This window comes from Anolis sagrei, chromosome 4 (assembly GCF_037176765.1).
Source record: "Anolis sagrei isolate rAnoSag1 chromosome 4, rAnoSag1.mat, whole genome shotgun sequence".
NCBI classification, from domain to species: Eukaryota; Metazoa; Chordata; class Lepidosauria; order Squamata; family Dactyloidae; genus Anolis; species Anolis sagrei.
In genome coordinates, this window is record NC_090024.1 from 150,138,008 (window position 1) to 150,157,863 (window position 19,856).

Consider the following 19,856-nt stretch of genomic DNA (forward strand, 5'->3'; position numbering starts at 1 on the left):
GGGGAGTCTCTCATTTGGTATCTGCCATTGATTGAGGTTCTGGGTTGGAGCCTGCCACTTTTGGACTCTCACTTGCTGAGATGTTCCAGCGAGTGTCTCTGTAGATCTTAGAAAACTATTTCTTGATTTAAGTCGTTGACATGCTGACTGATACCCAAACAAAGGATTGGTCCTTTCACTATTGGTTGCTACTTCCCGGCGGATGTCAGGTGGTGCGATACCGGCTAGACAGTGTAATTTTTCCAGTGGTGTAGGGCGCAGACACCCTGTGATAATGCGGCATGTCTCATTAAGAGCCACATCCACTGTTTTAGTGTGGTGAGATGTGTTCCACACTGGGCATGCATACTCAGCAGCAGAGTAGCATAGCGCAAGGGGAGATGTCTTCACTGTGTCTGGTTGTGATCCCCAGCTTGTGCCAGTCAGTTTTCGTATGATATTGTTAATTGACAATTAAAATAATTTTTAAAGAAGGGGTTATGTTAGCCTGTTGTAGCATAACAAGAAGAAAAGCGAGGGAAAGGGTTGGGGGAAATCTAGCCACACTTTTTAAGATTAGTTTTTATTTTAGCATCCGTTTTTGTGGGTCAATGTCTACACAAAAAAGAAAGTTATAAACTAGAAATGTATCTTACAGGTGCTGCCAGATTCCTTTAATGTCCTGTTCAACTCCCTTTCCCCTGTTTTGCACGTTAAAGACCACTTGCTAGAGACTTTTTCTGGCCCCACAAAGCAGATAGCTTCCAAATACTACAATGTGCTCTTTGCTTCGCTTCCTCTTTGCCTGCTCTTACTTGGCTGTAACTTTACTTCTTTCTTGAATGGGATGAGAATAAGAAAATAAAAAATCTCCAAAAGGATTAATATGTAAAAGAAAACAATCTTCATGGTGGTGGGAATTGTAAATGTTGTGTATGTCCTAAAATAAAAAAAATATTAAAAAAATAAATTAATAGAAAGTTTATGTATACATCCTGGCTTTTAAAAGTCAGAGTATTTCAGAGCACTTTATTGCCCCTCAGCAGAACTGCTTCCTATAATATGCTTAATGGCCAGCTGTAAAGCTCTTAACTATACTTAATCAGAAGGTGTCCTTTTTAATTCTCATTAAACTAGGGTTGCCCTTTAAAACATTCTGGTAAATGGCAATGCAACACGTTTAGAGTATCTTGTTGAGTCCCACTTTCTGTTGTATTATAATTCAATAATATTTTGTCATTTAGGATTTTTGCAGTTCCCTTTTGGTACCTAAAGGTTTTGGCACAGATAATATAATCTGTTATTAAAACGATCTAATCCCTATTCTAGGAAATTCTTCACAATATATTTCATAGTACAGATACACATTGTGTAGTGTATAAGTTCATGGACTGGAAGATTTCAAATTTGATTTTAAGAGGTTTCCTTCTCACCATCTCTTGTAGAGTGAAGCGTAATCTTCAAGATACAGCTGAGTGAGGCTTCAAGCATCCTTCACCATTAGCTGTGTTGTTAAGGTTGGTGGGAGGTGAAGTCCAAAATAATTCAAAGGGCTGCAGTTTCTTGACCTGATTGATTCCTAACTTTACTAAATACCCTTTTCATGCTTTGTTCTTATAAGATATCTTAATGATTTAAAAAAAAGGTTCTGCCAGTTTTGCAATATATTTAAAGTGTATCTCATTCAATTCTATTTTAAAAAATTGTAATAGGGCTCTTGCGGATTAACAAAAAATGGCAGAAGAAGAACTTCGAGCCATCATACATAGATGTGTAAGTAACATGTTAAATTGTGTTGGGAATTGCAACCTTCTACAATCCTCCTATACTAGTTATTTGTTATGTATATAGTTATGATTGTTTACTATCTTGACATGCAGTTTTCCTTTAACTCTTATATTGTTTGAGGTTGTAGGAGGGACTGCAGACCATGTGAGCAGATCTGGGACTATTCAGACTGAGACTCCATTTTAGAAGTCATGTTTGCATCAGAAGCAGAAGTGTTTAGAACAGGGGTCCACAAACTTTTTAAACAGAGGGCCAGGTCATAGTCCCTCAAACTGTTGGCGGGCCGGATTATAATTTGAAGAAAACATGAATGAATTCCTATGCACACTGCAAATATCTTATTTATAGTGCAAAAAACATTTAAAAACAATACAGTAATTAAAATGAAGATCAATTTTAACAAATATAAACTTATTAGTATTTCAATGGAAAGTGTGGGCCTGCTTTTGGGTGATGAGATAGGATTGTTGTTGTTATTGTGTGCTTTCAAGTCATACTTAGGTCGATCCAGAGAGAGGACCGGGTAAATGACCTTGGAGGGCCGCATCCAGCCCCCGGGCCTTAGTTTGAAGACCCCTGTTTTAGAAGATAGTACAGTATGCAATTGTCAGTGTTACTGTAAAGACAGTGTCAGTATGCTGCAGTGTATAGTCAGTCTGTATTGAGTCAATGTTCAGTAATGTATTAGATTGAAGAGAGTGTGAGTCTATATGCAGCAAAGAAGAGATTGAAACAGAATGCCTTAGAGAACTTACGGTTTAAACTACCAACCAATAAGAAATGTACCTGTATGTTGAATACATGAAGTTTGTAAGTAAATCAACTATATTTACTTTTAACGAAAACTACTTATTTTTGGTCTCTTGAGAGCATGATGTAAAAGCAACATTTTTTTGGGAGCGTAGATGTTTTTTGGGCCACTGAAATAACACTTCTGAAGGTCTGCTATAAATTTGTTCATTGGCATATCTTTATTCCTAAAAGTTCAGAGAGATAACCAAGTATATCAATCTAACAACTGAGAAGCCTAATTTGCCTTGCATGAATACTAGTGGATATTTACCACTTAGGAGAAGATGCACTCAAATGAGTATTTAACACTTACAAAAAGCTTATGATTATTCCAAATAGTGTGGATGCCAATTGTTCTCCAAAAGGGTCATGCTTCCAAAAGGCTAAGGAGATTCCTGGTTTTCCAAAAGGTTATGGTCTATAAAAGGTCATGCCTTTCCAAAAAACATTGTAACCTAGCAGCAATGTAAGTACTTCTTAATGTATAGGAGAGAGTTATAGAAGATGCTGTTGTAGGAGTCTTTAGAGGTATCAACACGTAAATAAAATCTAAACTTCCATCTCAGTTGTGTTTATTTGGGACTGTTAATATCACTTGCCATTTGCCATGAAAAGTAAGAATATTTAAAAGTTTATTAATAGTCAGTGTTGTTCGTGTTGTTTGCTATGAAATTGACTTCGACTGATGTCAACCCTACGAATAGGAAACCTCTAAGTTTCCCTGACATTAACATCTTTGTCCAGTTCCTGGAAACCCAAGACCTTATTGATTGAATCTATCAACTTGTAGAGTGGTATTCCCCCCTTTTCCTATTGTGCCTCACTTTACTGAGCAATATTGTCTTTACTAATCAGTCCTGTCATTTCATGATATTGGTAGCCATTATTGCATTCTAAAAGGACGAGGAAATCCAAGAGGCAAGCTTCTGGAACTAGTACCATAGCTTTACAGAGCATATTAATACAAAATTGCCATTATTTTTTATAAGATGTTCATGTACACTTCTAAATTGTGATAAAACATTTGTTTTTCATAGCAAATTTTAGACGAAGCAGATTTCAAAGGGGAAGACTTTAATCTCTTCCAAGTTGCAGGGCAGAAGTGCTTGGAAGAAGGGTATATATCTGAAGTACTGGAAGTTGTCCAAAATGAGAAAAATGCGGTAAGTTAAAATTTATTTATTTATTTATTTATTTATTTATTTATTTATAGTATTTATATTCCGCCCTTCTCACCCAGCAGGGCACTCAGGGCACTACATTTCTGCTGTATTCGTTTTAAGCAATTGGGTAACATATTGGTAATACTATAAATCCTTGACTATTTGTCTTCATGTTAGTATTTTTCTGCTGAAGAAAAATACATTTTCATCTACAGTATTCTCTCATGTGCAAATCCACCTAATCCACCTTGCTTATTTCCAAAGAGTTGTATTTCAAAACTGAAAAGATAATCATTCTCCATTTATTGTCCAATGATTAGATCTTTCATCTACTATGAAAGTGTATTTTATACACTTATTTAAATGAGTTCTTTAAAAATTTGGTGAACTTACATTTGTTTCTGTCTATCACATATCCTATATTCTCTGCCTCTCTTTTTTTTCTTCTTTTTCTTGTGTGCATTTATAAACATACTTGAAACATCCAGTAGAAAAACAATAAGTGTAACACGTTTAGCTGTAAAAAACTTATTGGGTCTATATTAACATCTGCCATAGATTGAAAAAATATGCAAACTTTGGAATTTTCTCAAAGTCTTTTGTAGGCCAGGTGGATGGAAGGAAGGGATAGAAAAATCCCTATTAAATTTAATGAGATTTCCTCTTAGATAAGTAATGTTTAGTTTTTCTGGAAGTAAACAGATATATGTATTTTATCTCAGATAGGCACATTTCTCTAAGGTAAACACATATAGCTAAGTCTGAAACAATCACTATAAATGCTGTGCATCATCTACGGTTTTGGAACAAAAATGCAGTTATTGAGTTCATTTCACTTAGATGAATCCCAGATGGACACTTGTGATGCTTAGACCCGTCGCAAACTAGGTTCCTGCGGGAGAAAACCTTGCTAGCACGTCCCTGACGTCACGAGACTCCGCCTCTCGCCCCGCCCCTTTCTCCACCCCTTTCTCCGTGCAAGAGTGGTTTTTCCTTTGCTAGGGCAGCATTGCCAGCGTACTCTCTCAGTTGGCAGAATTCAACTGAGAGAAAATGCGGGCAATGCTGCCCTAGCAAAGGAAAAACCACGCTGGCAAAGAGAAGGGGGCGGAGAAAGGGGCGGGGAGAGAGGCGCAGGCTTATGACGTCAGGGACTTGCTAGCAAGGTTTTCTCCCGCAGGAACCTAGTTTGCGACGGTTCTTAGAAGAGAAAATAGCTGGTCCTCATTACTAAAAAACTGTACTGTTCAAATATCCAGGTGAAAGCCACCAGGGGGAGCCAGAGAGAGAAGGATAGTCCTGGGGGGGGGGGGGGGTTTGCTCCTTTGTACCACAAGGCATCGTGAAGAGTTCCCAAGAACCCAAAAGCATTCAGAATATTTCATGATATTGTAGTTAGTCCTAAGTGTGAGAATCATGGAATTGGAAGAGACCACATGGGCCATGAAGGAAAAGCATAGTCAAAGAACCCAACAACCCTAGCCGACATAGCCAGTAAGGAGGAGTGCTGAGAGTTGCAGTCCAACAACATATAGAGCATGATTCCCACCTGCAGTTGGAGCCTGAATGTTCAGTAGTGTTAGTTTAGAAGTGCACTGGCTATTGAAGTTGGAAACTTAATCCCTACTCAAGTGTCTCTTCAGATTGCAAGTGGAGGGTGATTGAATGCTGCACATATTATATTAATTTCTTCACTTCAAATACTTCTTGAGCCTGTAATTTCAGTATAGTACCAGTTTTCCATGATAATTTATTTTTTATTTGTAGTAAGTCCATATATTAGATGAAGGCTCCATTCTAGAACCCTTTGTATAATGTGGGGGTTTTTTTGGTATATAATCTGGTTATTACAAGAAATAAACCATGTCTTGGGTTTCTGGCCAAAGCACACCAGAGAATCACCCAGAAGGACCTCGCAATACCTGGAGAAGCATTCTGTCTAGGACTCCCATCAGAAGTCTGTGATCAACTTCTGGTAGAGTTTGGACATAGAGTCATTCTGGAGTCCTAGGGAGAACACGTCTCTAGGCACAGCTAGGTTTTTCTGTACAATTCTGTGTTGTTTAGAGTAGTTTGCCTATAACAAAACACATTTAATGAGCTCATGTAATAAGTGGGCCTACTGTATCAGGGAGTGATCTGTTATGTAACACATACACACATATACTGTATCTAATCTGCAGACTTAATACCTATTAGGCCAGTTATGTGTTCAGTTTCTATAAATTTAACAGTAGCTTTGGTTCTTCAGATATATTTTAAAATGTATCTCTAGGCATTGGTATTGGGACAATTTGAATGTAGACTTCAATGCTGTTTTATTGCATATAAGTTTAATGCCTAGATACTTTTAGTATCTAGAAAAACTGGTATTTTTAAAATATATTTTTCTTCCTACAGGTAATTGTTAAAAGCATGGGCTGGAATCTGATTGGACCTTTGATCAGATGCATACTAAAGCACAAGCAAGATGAAATTGAGAGAAAACAATGCCTGACAATGCTAGAAAGGTTAATACAGGTATGTCCCCGGGTCTGTCCGCTTAGGTATCTTAGGGCACTTCTTGTATTTACTCTTTCATTATTACCTTTGATCATTATATGAAAATTAGACATTCTTGGAATTTTTGCCAAAAAAAAATCATGATACAATGACGCAGCAAAAACTTCAGTTCAATATAAGCAGCTTAGTAGCCCTCAGTCTATGAGAGGCCTCAGCGGGAGAAAGGTCTTAGTCTGAGGTAGCCCTCAGTCTGCGAGAGGTCTCTGGGAGATGGGCCTCAGTGTGTTAGTAGGCCTCAGTATGAGAAGGCCACAGTATTAATTTGTCTCAGTGGGAGAAAGGCCTCAGTGTAAGGTAGGCCTCAGTGTGAGTAGGCCTGATGTGAGAAGCTTTGGTGAAAAAAAGCCCCAGGTTGAAGGCCATTGTTTGTGAAGCTTCAGTGTGAAGATTGCTGTGTGTAAAAACTAGTATGTGAAGGTCCTATGTAAGTTTGCTGTGAGAGGAGGCTCTGTGAGAGTGAAACTGTTTATCTTCATGAGAAAGAAGCCTAGCATGGAAGCAAAGAAGGAAGTATAAAGAACTTTGTTCGTGTCATGGAAACCTTATTTTTGTAAATAGTGCAACCATATTATTTTACCATAAAGAAAAGCCTTCTATGGAAGATATAACATATGTGTTTTGTTCTTTTTATTACTTTTAGCTACTGGTGCTGGGTCACGCTGCTGCTAATAAGTTACTCTGCTGTACATTTATGAGGAGGGTCTTTTGTTAATAAGCCCACTCACCCAACAAGCCTTACCCTGAACATCTCCTGTTGGTAGAAATAAAACTTTAAAATCAGAGTTGGTACTTCATGACTGTTTCCAAGCATAGTGCAGGGTTTTTAGTTGTGAATGTGTGTTTTTGAGTGAATCAAAATGTTTGGCAGTGGGCCAACAGGGTTTTGGAAACGTCTTCATCTCTGCTATTCTGAAATGTCACAGTCATATGAATGTTGGCGCTTATTTAAGCAGTCAAATCATGTATATATATTTTTCACTAGCAAAGTTTTCATATTTTCATGAAATGCAAAACAAGCTCTGCTGTTGGAATTTTGGGTGCCATCCAAAAGCTAGTATAACCATTAAGACTTGTTTATTTGTTTTGATGGAATCGAATAAAAATATTTTAAATGAATAAAATAGTAATCCTAATTAGACAAGCAGTAGATTAAAAACAATAGCAATAATTATAATATAAAACATATATGTTTGTCATTATAAATGTGGAGGCATTTAAGATAGACTATAAAAATAAGCAACACAAGTGACTTTGCATTCCCCCCCCCCCCCCCCCCCCGCTTTCTTGCAGCTTTGCAGTCCCAAAGAACTTGTGCTGGGTTTTCTGGAGCAGATTGAACAAGCTTCTCGGGAAAATGTGTCCCAAACTATCTTGATATTGCTTGACCCCCTGCATGAAGGTAATATGTGTTTTGTTTTCTGTATGCTAAAGCAAAACAGTATGAATGATGATATTGGATAAATTGCCACAGAAGATATTATGGAATTGATCTCTTTTTTTACCTGTGATTACATGGTACCATGTAAGTCAGACAAAGGTGGGTTAAATGTGTTGAAGAATTCTTACGTTTTGCACAGGACATCTCTTTGTTGAGGTGTCCTTTCTACCGTTTATTTGTTCAGAGTGGGAAATACGGATTTTGCCCTCTCGCACATACACCTTTATCGTTAGCAACAATCCTGTGAAGTGACTTAAAATGAGAAAGAATTTGTATCATTCTCCTGATGCTTAATTGACTTTGAGGATGTTCTGGTGTCCACACAAAGGGGAGCCTCTAACTTCTTCTGTTTTCCCATTTTGACTTTAAGATACATTGAACATTGTCCCAGAGATTCCCAGATACTGCAGCATATCTTTTTAGGTATGCAGGTAGCCATAAGCAGGACGTATGGAATGGGAAGTCCTCATCCCTCAAAATCCTTTCATCATTATTGTCCTACCGAAGGAAACCAAAAGCTGGGGAAATAATTTTGTATAATCGCATTAATTCAGAGCAGAGTTTCTTTATAACATAGATAACGTCTATCTGGGTGTCAGAGCATTGTGCAAGAGTGTATGTATTTATTTACCTTCAAATTACGTGTTGACTTTGGGTGATTCCCATGAACTTCAAGAGGTTTTCTTAGACAAAGAATACGGTGAGGTGGTTTTGCCAGTTCCTTTCACCAACCAGTGTTGGTTGTGCTTAATTTCCAAGATCAGATGGAATCTGGTGCCTTAGTACCACACTAACAATTTAAGGAGAAGGGAAAACTATAATAAAAAAATAATCTTCCATCTTCCTCAAACATGAGCAGAACAGCTACTCTGGACTCAATATATGAAGGCTTGTTTGGGTGAGGCATAGGTTTCATTTATGGTCGGCAAGGTGCATTCTTGGTGAATGAGTCTGGCTCATGCTATGAGAATGGCTTAATTCTAAGAGTTGCACTGAGAGCTGGATGACGTTTGGATCCTGCCATATCATCTGAGTCACTGAAGTTGGCAGTCAGCACCTATAAGTTTCATTTATGTGAGCTTGAAATGATAGCAGTATATAAACATAGCTGCACAGAGATCCTCTAGGCCAGGGGTTCTCAAACTTTGTCAGCTGCAGAGCCCTTTTTGAAGCAAAGGTTTATTGTGGAGCGTCAAAGAATGTTTATATATTATATTATTTATTATGTATATATATCAGGCATGGGCTGGGCCACTGGCAGATGAATGGAGAGTGTTTGTGTGAACTACTTCACACAGAGCCAAAAAAAGGAAAAGGGAAAGAAAAAGTAAAACAATAATTAAAATGAAGAGCAATTTTAACCAACATAAACCAAAATTTTTAACCAACATAAACCCCCAACAGATGGCCATAAATCTTTTATTTTTGATGTTATGTTATGTTCTTACATGTTTTCAGTAATTGCAATGGTTCTATTTTAAGTTATGTTAATTTGACCTATGTAATTTTTTTGTATTGTTTTACCTGTTACTTGCTGTGAGCCGCCCCGAGTCCCTTCTGGGAGAGGAGGTGGGATATAAATAACAACAACAACAACCTTCTTCTTCTTTTTCTTTTTCTTCTTCTACTTCTTGTTGTTGTTATTATTATTGTTGTTGTTAATTATTATTATTATTATTATTATTATTATCCAGCCTTTGTAATGATAATAATAACAACAGCAACTGTAATAATAGCAGAAACCTCAGGGGGCATCCAGTCCAACCACCTTCTTCCATGCAGGAAAAATACAATCAAAGCATTCCCCAACAAATGACCATCCAGCCTTTGTAAAGAAAGCAGGGAGGAGGGTCTGGGCAGCAGGGGTGAATGGAGGTCTGTGCCCTGGGAGGATGCTGCTGCTGCTGCTGTTTCTAGCACCACAAAACTTTTAATTTCTTTGCATTTCTCGGGAGGAGGAAAGAGGAGGTGATGGGAAGCAGCGTGGTGCTGTGAAGCACAGTTTGAGAACCCCTACTCTAGGCATTTCTTCGGACCAATGGAAAATCTAGTATGCTGCCACCAGAAGTTCTTTCAATAGAGTTTGCTATTACCCATAATTTTCTAACCCTTTTACCTTTTCTGTGGATTAATGTATCTAACCTACTGCCATCTTATTTGTGTTTGCCGCAGTACTTCTGAAGCTTGGTAATAAGAAAGCATATTCAGTCGGTTTGTCGTTGTCGACCATTTTGGACCAGCTCTCACTTCTCCCAGTTCCTTACACAAAACATCAACTAGAACAAGATGAACATGGTCTTTGCCAGTGCTGTACTGCTTTACCATGTTTCGTTAGACCTTTTGTAGATGAGGTTGTCCAACACTTGGAGGACTCATCGAATAGAGGTTGCAAAGAGCTGAAGGAGGAGTTGCTAGCATTGTAAGTATCAACTTGTTTGTCAGCACACTCTGGTCTTGAAATCAGGCTCAAAGGAACAGGCTACAAAGGGGTAACTTGCCACAGCAGTTGTGGGTGGAAGAGCATGTTTCACTCTCTCCCCATTGCTTTTTCTTCTTAAATCATGTGACATCTCAGATATATACAGAATTGTATGGAACACATCTCCCGTAGACATAGGTCAGGCTTTAGCACTGGTGGTTAATCACCAGCTGCAATAAATCTTACCAGTCGAAATATTGGCAGTTCAAAGTCCAGGTCAGAGTGAGCACCCAACCTTCAGCCCAGCTCACTTCCACCTAAGCAATTCGAAAACAGCTGTGAGTAGATAAATTAGTTATCGCTTAAGCACCATAAAAAGGAAATACCAGAAAATGCTGGCTATCAAAGAAAGAAGGAAATCTGTGATGAAGGATTCTTCAACCTAGAAGATGGAGCGACAGCACTCTCTTGTGGCTGTAATTTAGCATAGTCTCCAGGACGCTGAAGTTGGGAAAATGCCTATACAGTGTATATATACTTCTGTCTGTTGTCTGTCCTATCTATTTAATGGCATTGAATGTTTGCCGCATATGTGTTCTGTGATCCGCCCTGAGTCCCCTTTGGGATGAGAAAGGTGGAATATAAATGCTGCTGCAAATAAATATTATAGTGGAAATTTTAAGGTGAAATTGGCAAAGGGATGTCATTTTCCTCTTCTCCCACTCATCAGTAATTTCTTTCTTAGCAGTTTACATTTGCTTTCTCACTACCCACTCAATGTTCCTTTCCATCTGAGGGTGTGCCTATTTTGGATAGTAAATATTTTTCTGGTTTGGGGAGATGCTTGTTATGTTTTTTGTTTTAATTATACACTTTGAGTTGCATTACATCAGTCCCTGAATTCTGAATTCTCTTCTTAGTTTTCCTCATTCAACTAGCTTCATAATGTCAAAGCCTTTCATATATCAAAAGGCTCCTAGATTTGCTTTTCGTATCAGCCCATACCTTGATTTTTTTTCTATAATGGATTCAATCTTCTTGGTTTTCAGTTGCCTGAAAAGCATAAAATATCCCCTGTTGGTGGCAGAGCTTGATCATGTGCCTGAAGAAACAGCTGAGAATCCCTTTAGGCAATTTGCTGCTGATATACTAGTAAGTGTTGCCCTGAGGATTCTCTTTTCCCATCCGCCTGTGCTTTGGTTGTAAAGTGATTTATGGTTAGGCTCAGAATAATGTTGAAAGCATTGGTTTCCTGTCCTGGTTATCAAGATTCATGTGCAGTGTTCTCTAATGTGGTGCTGATTCAGGCAAGGGCTGAGAGCAGCATTTAGTCTCTGAGGTAGAGAGAACCTAGAACTCTAAATGCTACAGATGAGTTCACATTTAATGGTCCACAATCAGCCTATGTGATGAATTGCTCCGAGCTGCTTTATCAGCAGCATTACCTGTAGGTGATTTGTCCATTGCTGTTTTCAAACTACTTGGCAAAATTCTTGTCTATGTATGTTGTGTATATGCACTCACACGCACACATGTAGTTCTATAGAAAAAATGAAAATACCCTAATATTTATTTATTTGTTGTTTTAACAGGACATTTTGCAGGACATTAGAGAACTGTTTTCAAAAGTGTTCTCTCAGCACGATTGTAGAAATGAAATCTGGGATGATGAAGAATTCGCAAAAACAGACAATGAACAGCATGCAGATTCTTTGGCGTGTTTGTCTTACTTGATATTTGTTCAGAACTGCTTTGGCCTTAACTGCTTTCCAGCAGTTTTTGAGTAAGTCTTTTTCTAGTTTTTCTGTTGTGGACTGGAAAGTATCCTCTTAACTACTGAAGTACTGAAAAATCTCTTATGAATGACCCAGAAAAAAATCATAGCAAAAAATGGCTTCCCTTTTGTTAATTATTTACAAATTAATTATTTGGACTGGTAATTTTGTTGGGCTACTAATCTTTCATAGAAGCTAACTTGTGGTCTGTTCTGGCTTGCCATATGCAGAAATGAGTTTAATTTAGTTTGTTGTTTCCCTCTCTTTCCCTCTCTTGCATATATTGATATGTGACTCTCTGTTCCAGCCCATCCTACATTCTGCAGTGCAACATGGTTCACATCAAAGTTCTGTTGAACAAGTAAGTTTATATTCATTCTTGTTATCTTTATTTTGAGTTTTAATCACACCTGTATCCCCGGGCTTAGTTTAAAGAGCAACTTTCTTTGAAAACAATATAGAAAGGCAGAACTAATAGAACTTTGTGCTTTCGGGATTCTCTTGTGTGTGTGTATGTGTGTCAGGAGCAGCTTGAGAAACTGCAAGTCGCTTCTGGTGTGAGAGAATTGGCCATCTTCAAGGATGTTGCCCAAGGGATGGCCAGATGTTTTACCATCTTGTGGGAGGCTTATCTCATGTCCCCACATGAGAAGCTGGAGCTGACAGATAGGAGCTCACCCCGCTTCCCGGATTCGAGCCGCCGACCTTTCGGTCAGCAGTCCTGTTGACACAAGGGTTTGACCCATTGAACCACCAGGGGCTCCTTCACTAGGATAAATTTAGCTTTAAAGCAATGCCATATTTGAGACAGTGAAAGCCTAGCTCTGATGAATATGAGATCAAAATTAGTTCTTTAGACCTATTATTTTAAAGTGGTTATAGTGTTATAGTGGGCTTGGCACCACTATAACACTACATTTTAAGAGGTATGGAAAATGTGATTAAAATATAGTAAAGTTGCATGACCTAGTGGGATATTGGGCAGCTTGGTCAAAACTTTCACTTACTGATTTAGCTTTATTTATTTACTTACTTACATACTTATTTACTTTATTTCTACTCCATCTTTCTCCCAATGGGCACTCAAGGCGACTCATAATTACATGACACAACCCAATATATTAAGCTGCTCTATAAGTGTGGAGAAACAGATCCAATCAGAGAACCTTTGCTGGACATCAGTTTAGAAAGGGAGAGCTAGAACAAATATCACTGATAGAATACAGTGGGGTTGCAAGAGCTTTAGCTCTTGCTGGTAACAAAATATTAATTAGATTTTTTTCTTTCAGAAATTGATGGCTTCTTTATTTATATTTATTTATTTATTTTTGCAGAAAAGAAGAACCTGCTTTATCAAAAGGACTTGTAAGTATAGTTTTTATTCATAATCTATTGTTCCTTATGTACTCAAGAAGCAGAAGGCCAGACTGGCTGGCTGGTTTGTTTGTTTTTGTCTAATAGGGAACACTAAAGCAATTCCCCTGCAAATAGTACTCAGTGGGACTTGCTTCTGAATTAACATGCATGATTGTTCTGCATCATTCAAGCCCCTTCCACACAGCTGAAGAAAATTGCACATTTATCTGCTTTGAACTGGAATATAGGGCAGTGTGGACTTAACCCAGTTCAATGCAGATATTTTTTGCCTTGATATTCTGGGTTACATGGCTGTGTGGAAGACCCCTCAGATATCACATGCTATTATTCCTTTGGCAGTTAAGCACGTGGATTTCAATAAAGTTTATTATTAAAGTCCAATTAAGTGAAGTAAATAAATAAATAAATGCTTTAGACCACACTCCTAGAAAAAAGGTATATTTAAGGATCCTTCCACACAGCCATATGACCCAGAATATCAAGGCAGAAAATCCCACAGTATCTGCTTTGAACTGGATTATCTGAGTCCACACTGCTATATTTTCCAATTCAAAGTAGAAAATGTGGGATTTTCTTCAGCTATGTGGACCTAAGTGGGATCTGATAAATGAAGTTTAAGTCTGTACCATGATTCTCTAACCCACTGTTTCCTTACTGTTTTGTATTCTGATTGATGGTAGTTTTCACAGGCTCCATGTAGAATTTTTTTCTCATCACCTGCTAGCCAATAGTTTTAATCAGGGATTAATCCTATGGCCTTCTGCTTCCAAAACACATGTTCTGCCACTGAGCCACAATCCGCCCCTGCCTAATCCATTAAGCATTGCTGCTAGGCAACCGGGTCTTCTTAATTTAAATGGGGTTTCCTGAAACACTACTCTGGAGATTTCAGTCAGGCATCTCTTGGGTTACATGTAGCCCTTGGGGGTGTCTAGCATGGCCTTCGGTCCCCCACTGACTTCCCATATTCAGAGCACCCCCCTGAACAAGCTGTTTTCCAGCTGAAAAAAAGACCAAACACCTTTTTAATTGGAATAGAGTAGTTCTTTGGGAGACTTTGCCCAAGACAGCCCCCAAACAATCCATAAAGCAACTGAGAACGATGCAACAGCAGCTCCAGTTTTTCAGAGTGACAGGTCTAACAGCTCTGGAATATGCCCAACCTTCAACAACACCAAATAATATGAAAACAATAGGTTTATTTTGACATGATAATGAGCCAAAACTATTTAGCGGTTTTGGCATATTTGGGACAGGCAATGTACAGGCAGATGCTGCCTAATTGTTTCTGATGCAGCAACCTTCCATCCATGACACTTGAATTCAGCACATTTGCTTGTCTCTCTTAGCAAGCCATGGAAAAAATCCATAATTTGCTATTTTGTCATTACCCTGGCTTGTTAGGGAAGCATCATGCCAGAGTGTCAGGTTTGGATGTCACAATAAGCATGGGTGGAAGGCTACAGTTATTTAGCTTCTGTATGCAGTGGCTATATCAGCATGCTCCAATATGTAGCCTTGTTCCCAGGAAATTGCTTTCCTGGTTAGATTTGTTGCTGTTTACAAGTTGATTTAATTTAGCATGCAAAATGCTTGTGTCTAAAATCTTCCTTTCTTGTAAGTCTCAAAGCTTAAGCACAATTGTTTGGAAATGGGTAGTTAACTATTGAGGATTTGACAGATAAATTAGTAGATTATATCCAAATGGCCAAAATGACAAATAGCAGCAGAGGAGGAAATAATGAAGAATTTGTTTAAAAATGGAGATTGGCAATTGCATATCTCGAAAAGACAAAAGTAGATTTGAAGATCGCCATAAAAGGGATTTGGTGAAAGAAGACATGTAGGTAGTTGTGGGTTAGTTATGTGATCCATACGGAGTGGTGTCGGAGGTCATGGGGGCTGGGCTAACGGGTGTGGGGTTAGAGGGACAATAAATGTTAAGGTATAATAAGTGTACAGTCAAAGTTGATTTTTCATATGTTTAAGGAGTGCTGACTGTATACCATTCTGTAAACTTGCATTATCTTTTGTATATCTTTTATTTCTTCTTTTCTGTTTTTTGTTTGTTTGTTTGTTTGTTTGTTTTTCCCTCTGGTGTCGGTTTTGTTTCCTGTGTGCACCATAAACCATTTTTTTTAAAAAAAAGTAAATGGGTAGTACGTATAGTCTATAATCTGCCAGTTGCTCTCATCCTATCAAGCGTGAATAAGTAGTACATTCCAGGATGGGATTACAAAGAAAAGTACATGCAAACTGTATCTCCAAATGGACACCCCATCTGTTACGGTGATAGGCATTTCCCAGGCTGAAATCAGAAAAGGCTTCTTATAAAATGTGAGATTTAACAATAGGGCTAGAAAATAATTCCATTGGTTTATAATTTCTTTCTGAAAGGACCCGTTTTGCATCTCCCGTGATTCATTGCAAAATAAAACTGAACTCATTGCTCTACCCATTTGCAAGTCTTGTGATGCAAATGACTACAAGTGAAAAACATGAATGATCTTAATGCATGCGTATGGAATTTTAGGCACATCCCAGTAACCATCTGTCATTCCAACAAATTGGGTAATGCACCTGTGTGTTCAGTAGATCATGACTAAAATTTATAAATAATCAATTAATTAATAATTTGTAGGCTCTGTTGGAGAATTGTCTGTTGAGGCTGGAAAATGACAGCCTTCACACGGAACACTTGGACTTCAAAGTCTTTGTTGCAACATCTGAGGTAAGGTGATAGAAACAGTAAACCTTTTAGCAGAGATTATGCTATCCCTTCTGTGTTGATTTTTCACAAGTTCTTTGGAAAGAACGTATAGCAGAATTATTATTCAGCATTTTAATGAGACTAATTAAACAAGGGATCCAAACCAGCTCAAATCCCCCTCCCTCTGTGGGCTTTTGTAAATGAATCATTTAGCACATTTTCCATGCTTTGTTCTTTCACTGCAATAGAGAATCCTCCTTGTATCCAGATATTTGCCAGAAGCAAAAATAAAGCTCTTTTTCTAACCATCGGTACAAAATGATTTAAAAAGATCGTTATGTTGTTTCAGTATAAAATGTGAGGAGAGTTTTGAAATATATGAATAGAAGTATAGAATAGAATGAAACACAAACGAACGTTCACATAATTGAAAGAGTTAATTGATGGTTGCAATTCTATATTAGCTACTTAGCTCTGTAACCACATTGAACCAGATATACCATCACTTTTGTTTCCTCTCAGCAACCAAAGATTTGACTTCTGACAAAGCCTGACTTAACTGAACACAGCTCAAGATGGGAATTAGTTGTATTGAAACCCTACTAAAAATTGTGCAGGGCAACATGAGAAGTGTCAGCAAATAACACCATGTAACATTATTTTTGTTCATGGGTTATAAATGTCATTTTCTAATGGGTTCTATCATAAAAAATATGGAAAAGTTTATTAAACTGCAAAAACTTGTTGTCAAAGTTTTTCATGGCCAGAATCACTGGGTTGCTGTGAATTTTCCGGGCTGTTTGGCCATGTTCCAGAAGCATTCTCTCCTGACATTTCGCCCAATGTGGCAGGCATCCTAAGATAGTAAAAACCTGGCTGTGGGACCAAGCCTTTGGGATAGTGCAATAAAGCAATATAAGGAAACCCACTCCGCTGACCAGAGACAGCATGGTGTTCTGAGATGGTTTGTAACCAACTGATTTTAAAGTAGATATAACTGTTTGTAGTGTTTGTGTATAGTTATAGTAATTTAATGTTCTGGCATGGAATGCTTGCTATGTATATATTGTGATCCACCCTGAATTCCCTTCGGGGTGAGAAGGGCAGAATATAAACGCTTCAAATAAATAAGAGATTGTGAGGTTCCACAGTTGTGGGCGAAACATCAGGAGAGAATGCTTCTGGAACATGGCCATACAGCCCAGAAAACCTTTTGCAGGACGTCCTTCAGCACATTTTGCTATAGTTTATCAATGAATATATGATAGAATCTTAACCAATTCAACGTAGTTTGTTGCAACCACAAAAACAAAGTTTCTGGAGTACAACAACTACTTTCAAAGTAAGTGCTGCACAATTAAACAGAAAATAACACTTTTGAACTAGGAACATTTTTTTTCAAATTTGTAATCCATATCTCCAAAGTTTAAACTTGCAAATTAGGAGGGATGACTTATCTCACATATTGCATGTATTGTTTGGAAAGTATGGATAGCAGCTGGTTATGTTTAAAGGGGACTCAATCAGTTACTGATTTTCTTTCCTTCAATACATTTGTTGCAATCATATGGCTGTTTCGGGACCATTATATCTGAGTTGATGTCTGTCACTCACTCCTTAATCCACTTCTCTCTGCCTTTATTGCAGATGGCTTACTTCCCTGACCCCTCCAATATATAATCTAAACAGTAATGTGGCTTAAGGATGGAGTTACAGCTTTTCAGCACTGTTTATTTTTGTGAGTTGGAATTAGTTCCTTTCTTTAAAAAACCCACATTCTATGAATAGAGTTTGTTTTAGCTTGTTTTCTTCAGCTTCAATAATATATATTTTTTCTATTTTTAATGGCAGGATTTGGTAAAAGTTGCTACAATGTGCCCCTTTGAACCCCTGGTATGTAACTGAATTTCGTGTACGTTTTGAGATGGTTGGGTCTGAAGCATACGTTAGTCTCATTCATTCACTCGTTACTTGTATTTCTCTGTAGAGAAAAAAGAGTTTAAAAGTTTTGCAGCTGTGTTTTGACAAATTTGAAGAAGAAGGAAAATACATATTGTTCAGGTATGTCTTAGTGTTGCACAGTTATTGATGAGTAACAAATGCTAAGATTACTATAATTTTCTTTGGTTAACTTCATGTTAGTCTTATTGCAGATGTGTATGAAAATTTGAGTGGATCTGATAAAAATACATAGAGTTTAAAATATCTATTCTGTTGCAGGTGTTTGCTGCAAAGTAGTAATCATTCTGGCATGGAAGCATACATCATTCAGAACATTAAAAATCAGATTGATTTAGCCTTAAAGGTGAGAAGTGTTATTAAGATTTCAAAGGAGAGATGAGGCTCTTTTGCCTTTGTGTGTTCATTTGAAAAAGTTCATGTACACATGCAGCAGCAACTGAATCTGTTTGGCCATCACATATGTATATGTGCTACTTTTTCTCTCCTAGTGCCAATACGACAGATTGCATTAGATGTTCCTTCAAAGGATCTATGTAACATTGATATTGCATGTACAATTGTAAATGCATCTTTCTTGTGGTAAGAAGGAGGTGACTGTGGGGAAAGGCATGCATAGACAATTTATTGTGCTTGCCTTTTCACCCCCAGTCTCTCTTTTGGAGGAATGGGAACAGTAAGGAATATAATTATTACTTAATGCATACCTAATATTGAATTCCTGTGTGCCCTTTAAGGTTTTGGCACTTTTATTTTTAGTAAGCAGCTTTCTGGCCATCATCCTATTGCAAATACTCCCTGGATTCAAACCGCTTGACCGAAAGGTCGGCAGTTCGAATCCGGGGAGTGGGGTGAGCTCCCATCTGTCAGCTCCAGCTTCTCATGCGGGAACATGAGTGAAGCCTCCCACAGGATGGTAAAACATCTGTGCGTCCCCTGGGCAACATCCTTGCAGACAGCCAATTCTCTCACACCAGAAACGACTTGCAGTTTCTCAAGTTGCTCCTGACACGAAAAAAAGTGATGGCGTTAAAAACCAGGAAATGCATACTAACATATCGCAACATGCAGGTGATGTACATGTTGTAAATCTTGTGCCTCCCTTTGCTTGTACAAACACTCTGTGCAACCCTTTCTGACCAGAACTAAGAAGCTTTTGAACACAAATACTTTGAAAAAAGAAACAGAAACCTCTTGAAATATAGCTGCAGGGCCCATGTAACTTCCAATAGATTTATGGAATTGTGCATAATTTATTCCAACTGCTTGGCTTCTTTTGACTTTTCCATTAATCAGAGATGTACCAGAACAAATCTCTACAAACTGATTTTTCAGTAATAATTTAAAGTTTAGAGAGCAGAAAATCAAAGTTGAATGAAATATTGCTCGAACTGAATTGTAGCTAAGTAGAGGAATCAACAACGTAAAACTGCTACTTCAAAAAAAAAAAAAAACCAACAAAATGTGTAGTTTGGAGATAGAATACAAAGAGATAGTCTTAGTTTCTAAATTGATTAGACTGATAGTCATATAACTCCTGACTATACAGTGGAAGCATTCACTAATTGTTTCTTCTACCGCATTCTGCCTTTCAGAAACCAGAAGGCAACAGTTTTTTTCTTGGGCACACACTGATCAAACTACTAGACAAAGTGTTACTTCTTCCAGAAGGAGCTTCAACGGATCTTCTCCAGAACTCAGACAGGTAAAACGATGCAAGAACCTCTGTAGAATTATCTGGTTGAAGTTTTCCCCCTTTCCCTCCCTTGCCATGAGTTGGTATGAGTTGTTTTCTGTTGCTTATGGGTAAATTGGTATATTTATGCAGCATCTATAATTCATGGAGCCCCTTAATAACAATTCTATAATTCAGGGAGCCCCGGTGGTGCAGCAG

At 38.0% G+C, this 19,856-nt stretch overlaps 1 protein-coding gene across 1 annotated transcript in view; it reads left to right on the forward strand.

The window, feature by feature from the left end:
• Positions 1 to 19,856, forward strand: part of GLMN (glomulin, FKBP associated protein) — a 34,186-nt gene that overhangs the window by 2,671 nt on the left and 11,659 nt on the right. The window contains exons 2-15 of the mRNA XM_060773919.2: positions 1,692 to 1,752; positions 3,597 to 3,722; positions 6,123 to 6,242; positions 7,575 to 7,683; positions 9,895 to 10,141; positions 11,191 to 11,293; positions 11,734 to 11,924; positions 12,224 to 12,277; positions 13,251 to 13,281; positions 15,935 to 16,024; positions 17,855 to 17,896; positions 17,991 to 18,064; positions 18,224 to 18,308; positions 19,558 to 19,667. Coding sequence (XP_060629902.2) covers positions 1,714 to 1,752; positions 3,597 to 3,722; positions 6,123 to 6,242; positions 7,575 to 7,683; positions 9,895 to 10,141; positions 11,191 to 11,293; positions 11,734 to 11,924; positions 12,224 to 12,277; positions 13,251 to 13,281; positions 15,935 to 16,024; positions 17,855 to 17,896; positions 17,991 to 18,064; positions 18,224 to 18,308; positions 19,558 to 19,667 — 1,421 coding nt within the window. The 5' untranslated portion in view covers positions 1,692 to 1,713. The remainder of the gene's footprint in view (positions 1 to 1,691; positions 1,753 to 3,596; positions 3,723 to 6,122; positions 6,243 to 7,574; positions 7,684 to 9,894; positions 10,142 to 11,190; positions 11,294 to 11,733; positions 11,925 to 12,223; positions 12,278 to 13,250; positions 13,282 to 15,934; positions 16,025 to 17,854; positions 17,897 to 17,990; positions 18,065 to 18,223; positions 18,309 to 19,557; positions 19,668 to 19,856) is intronic.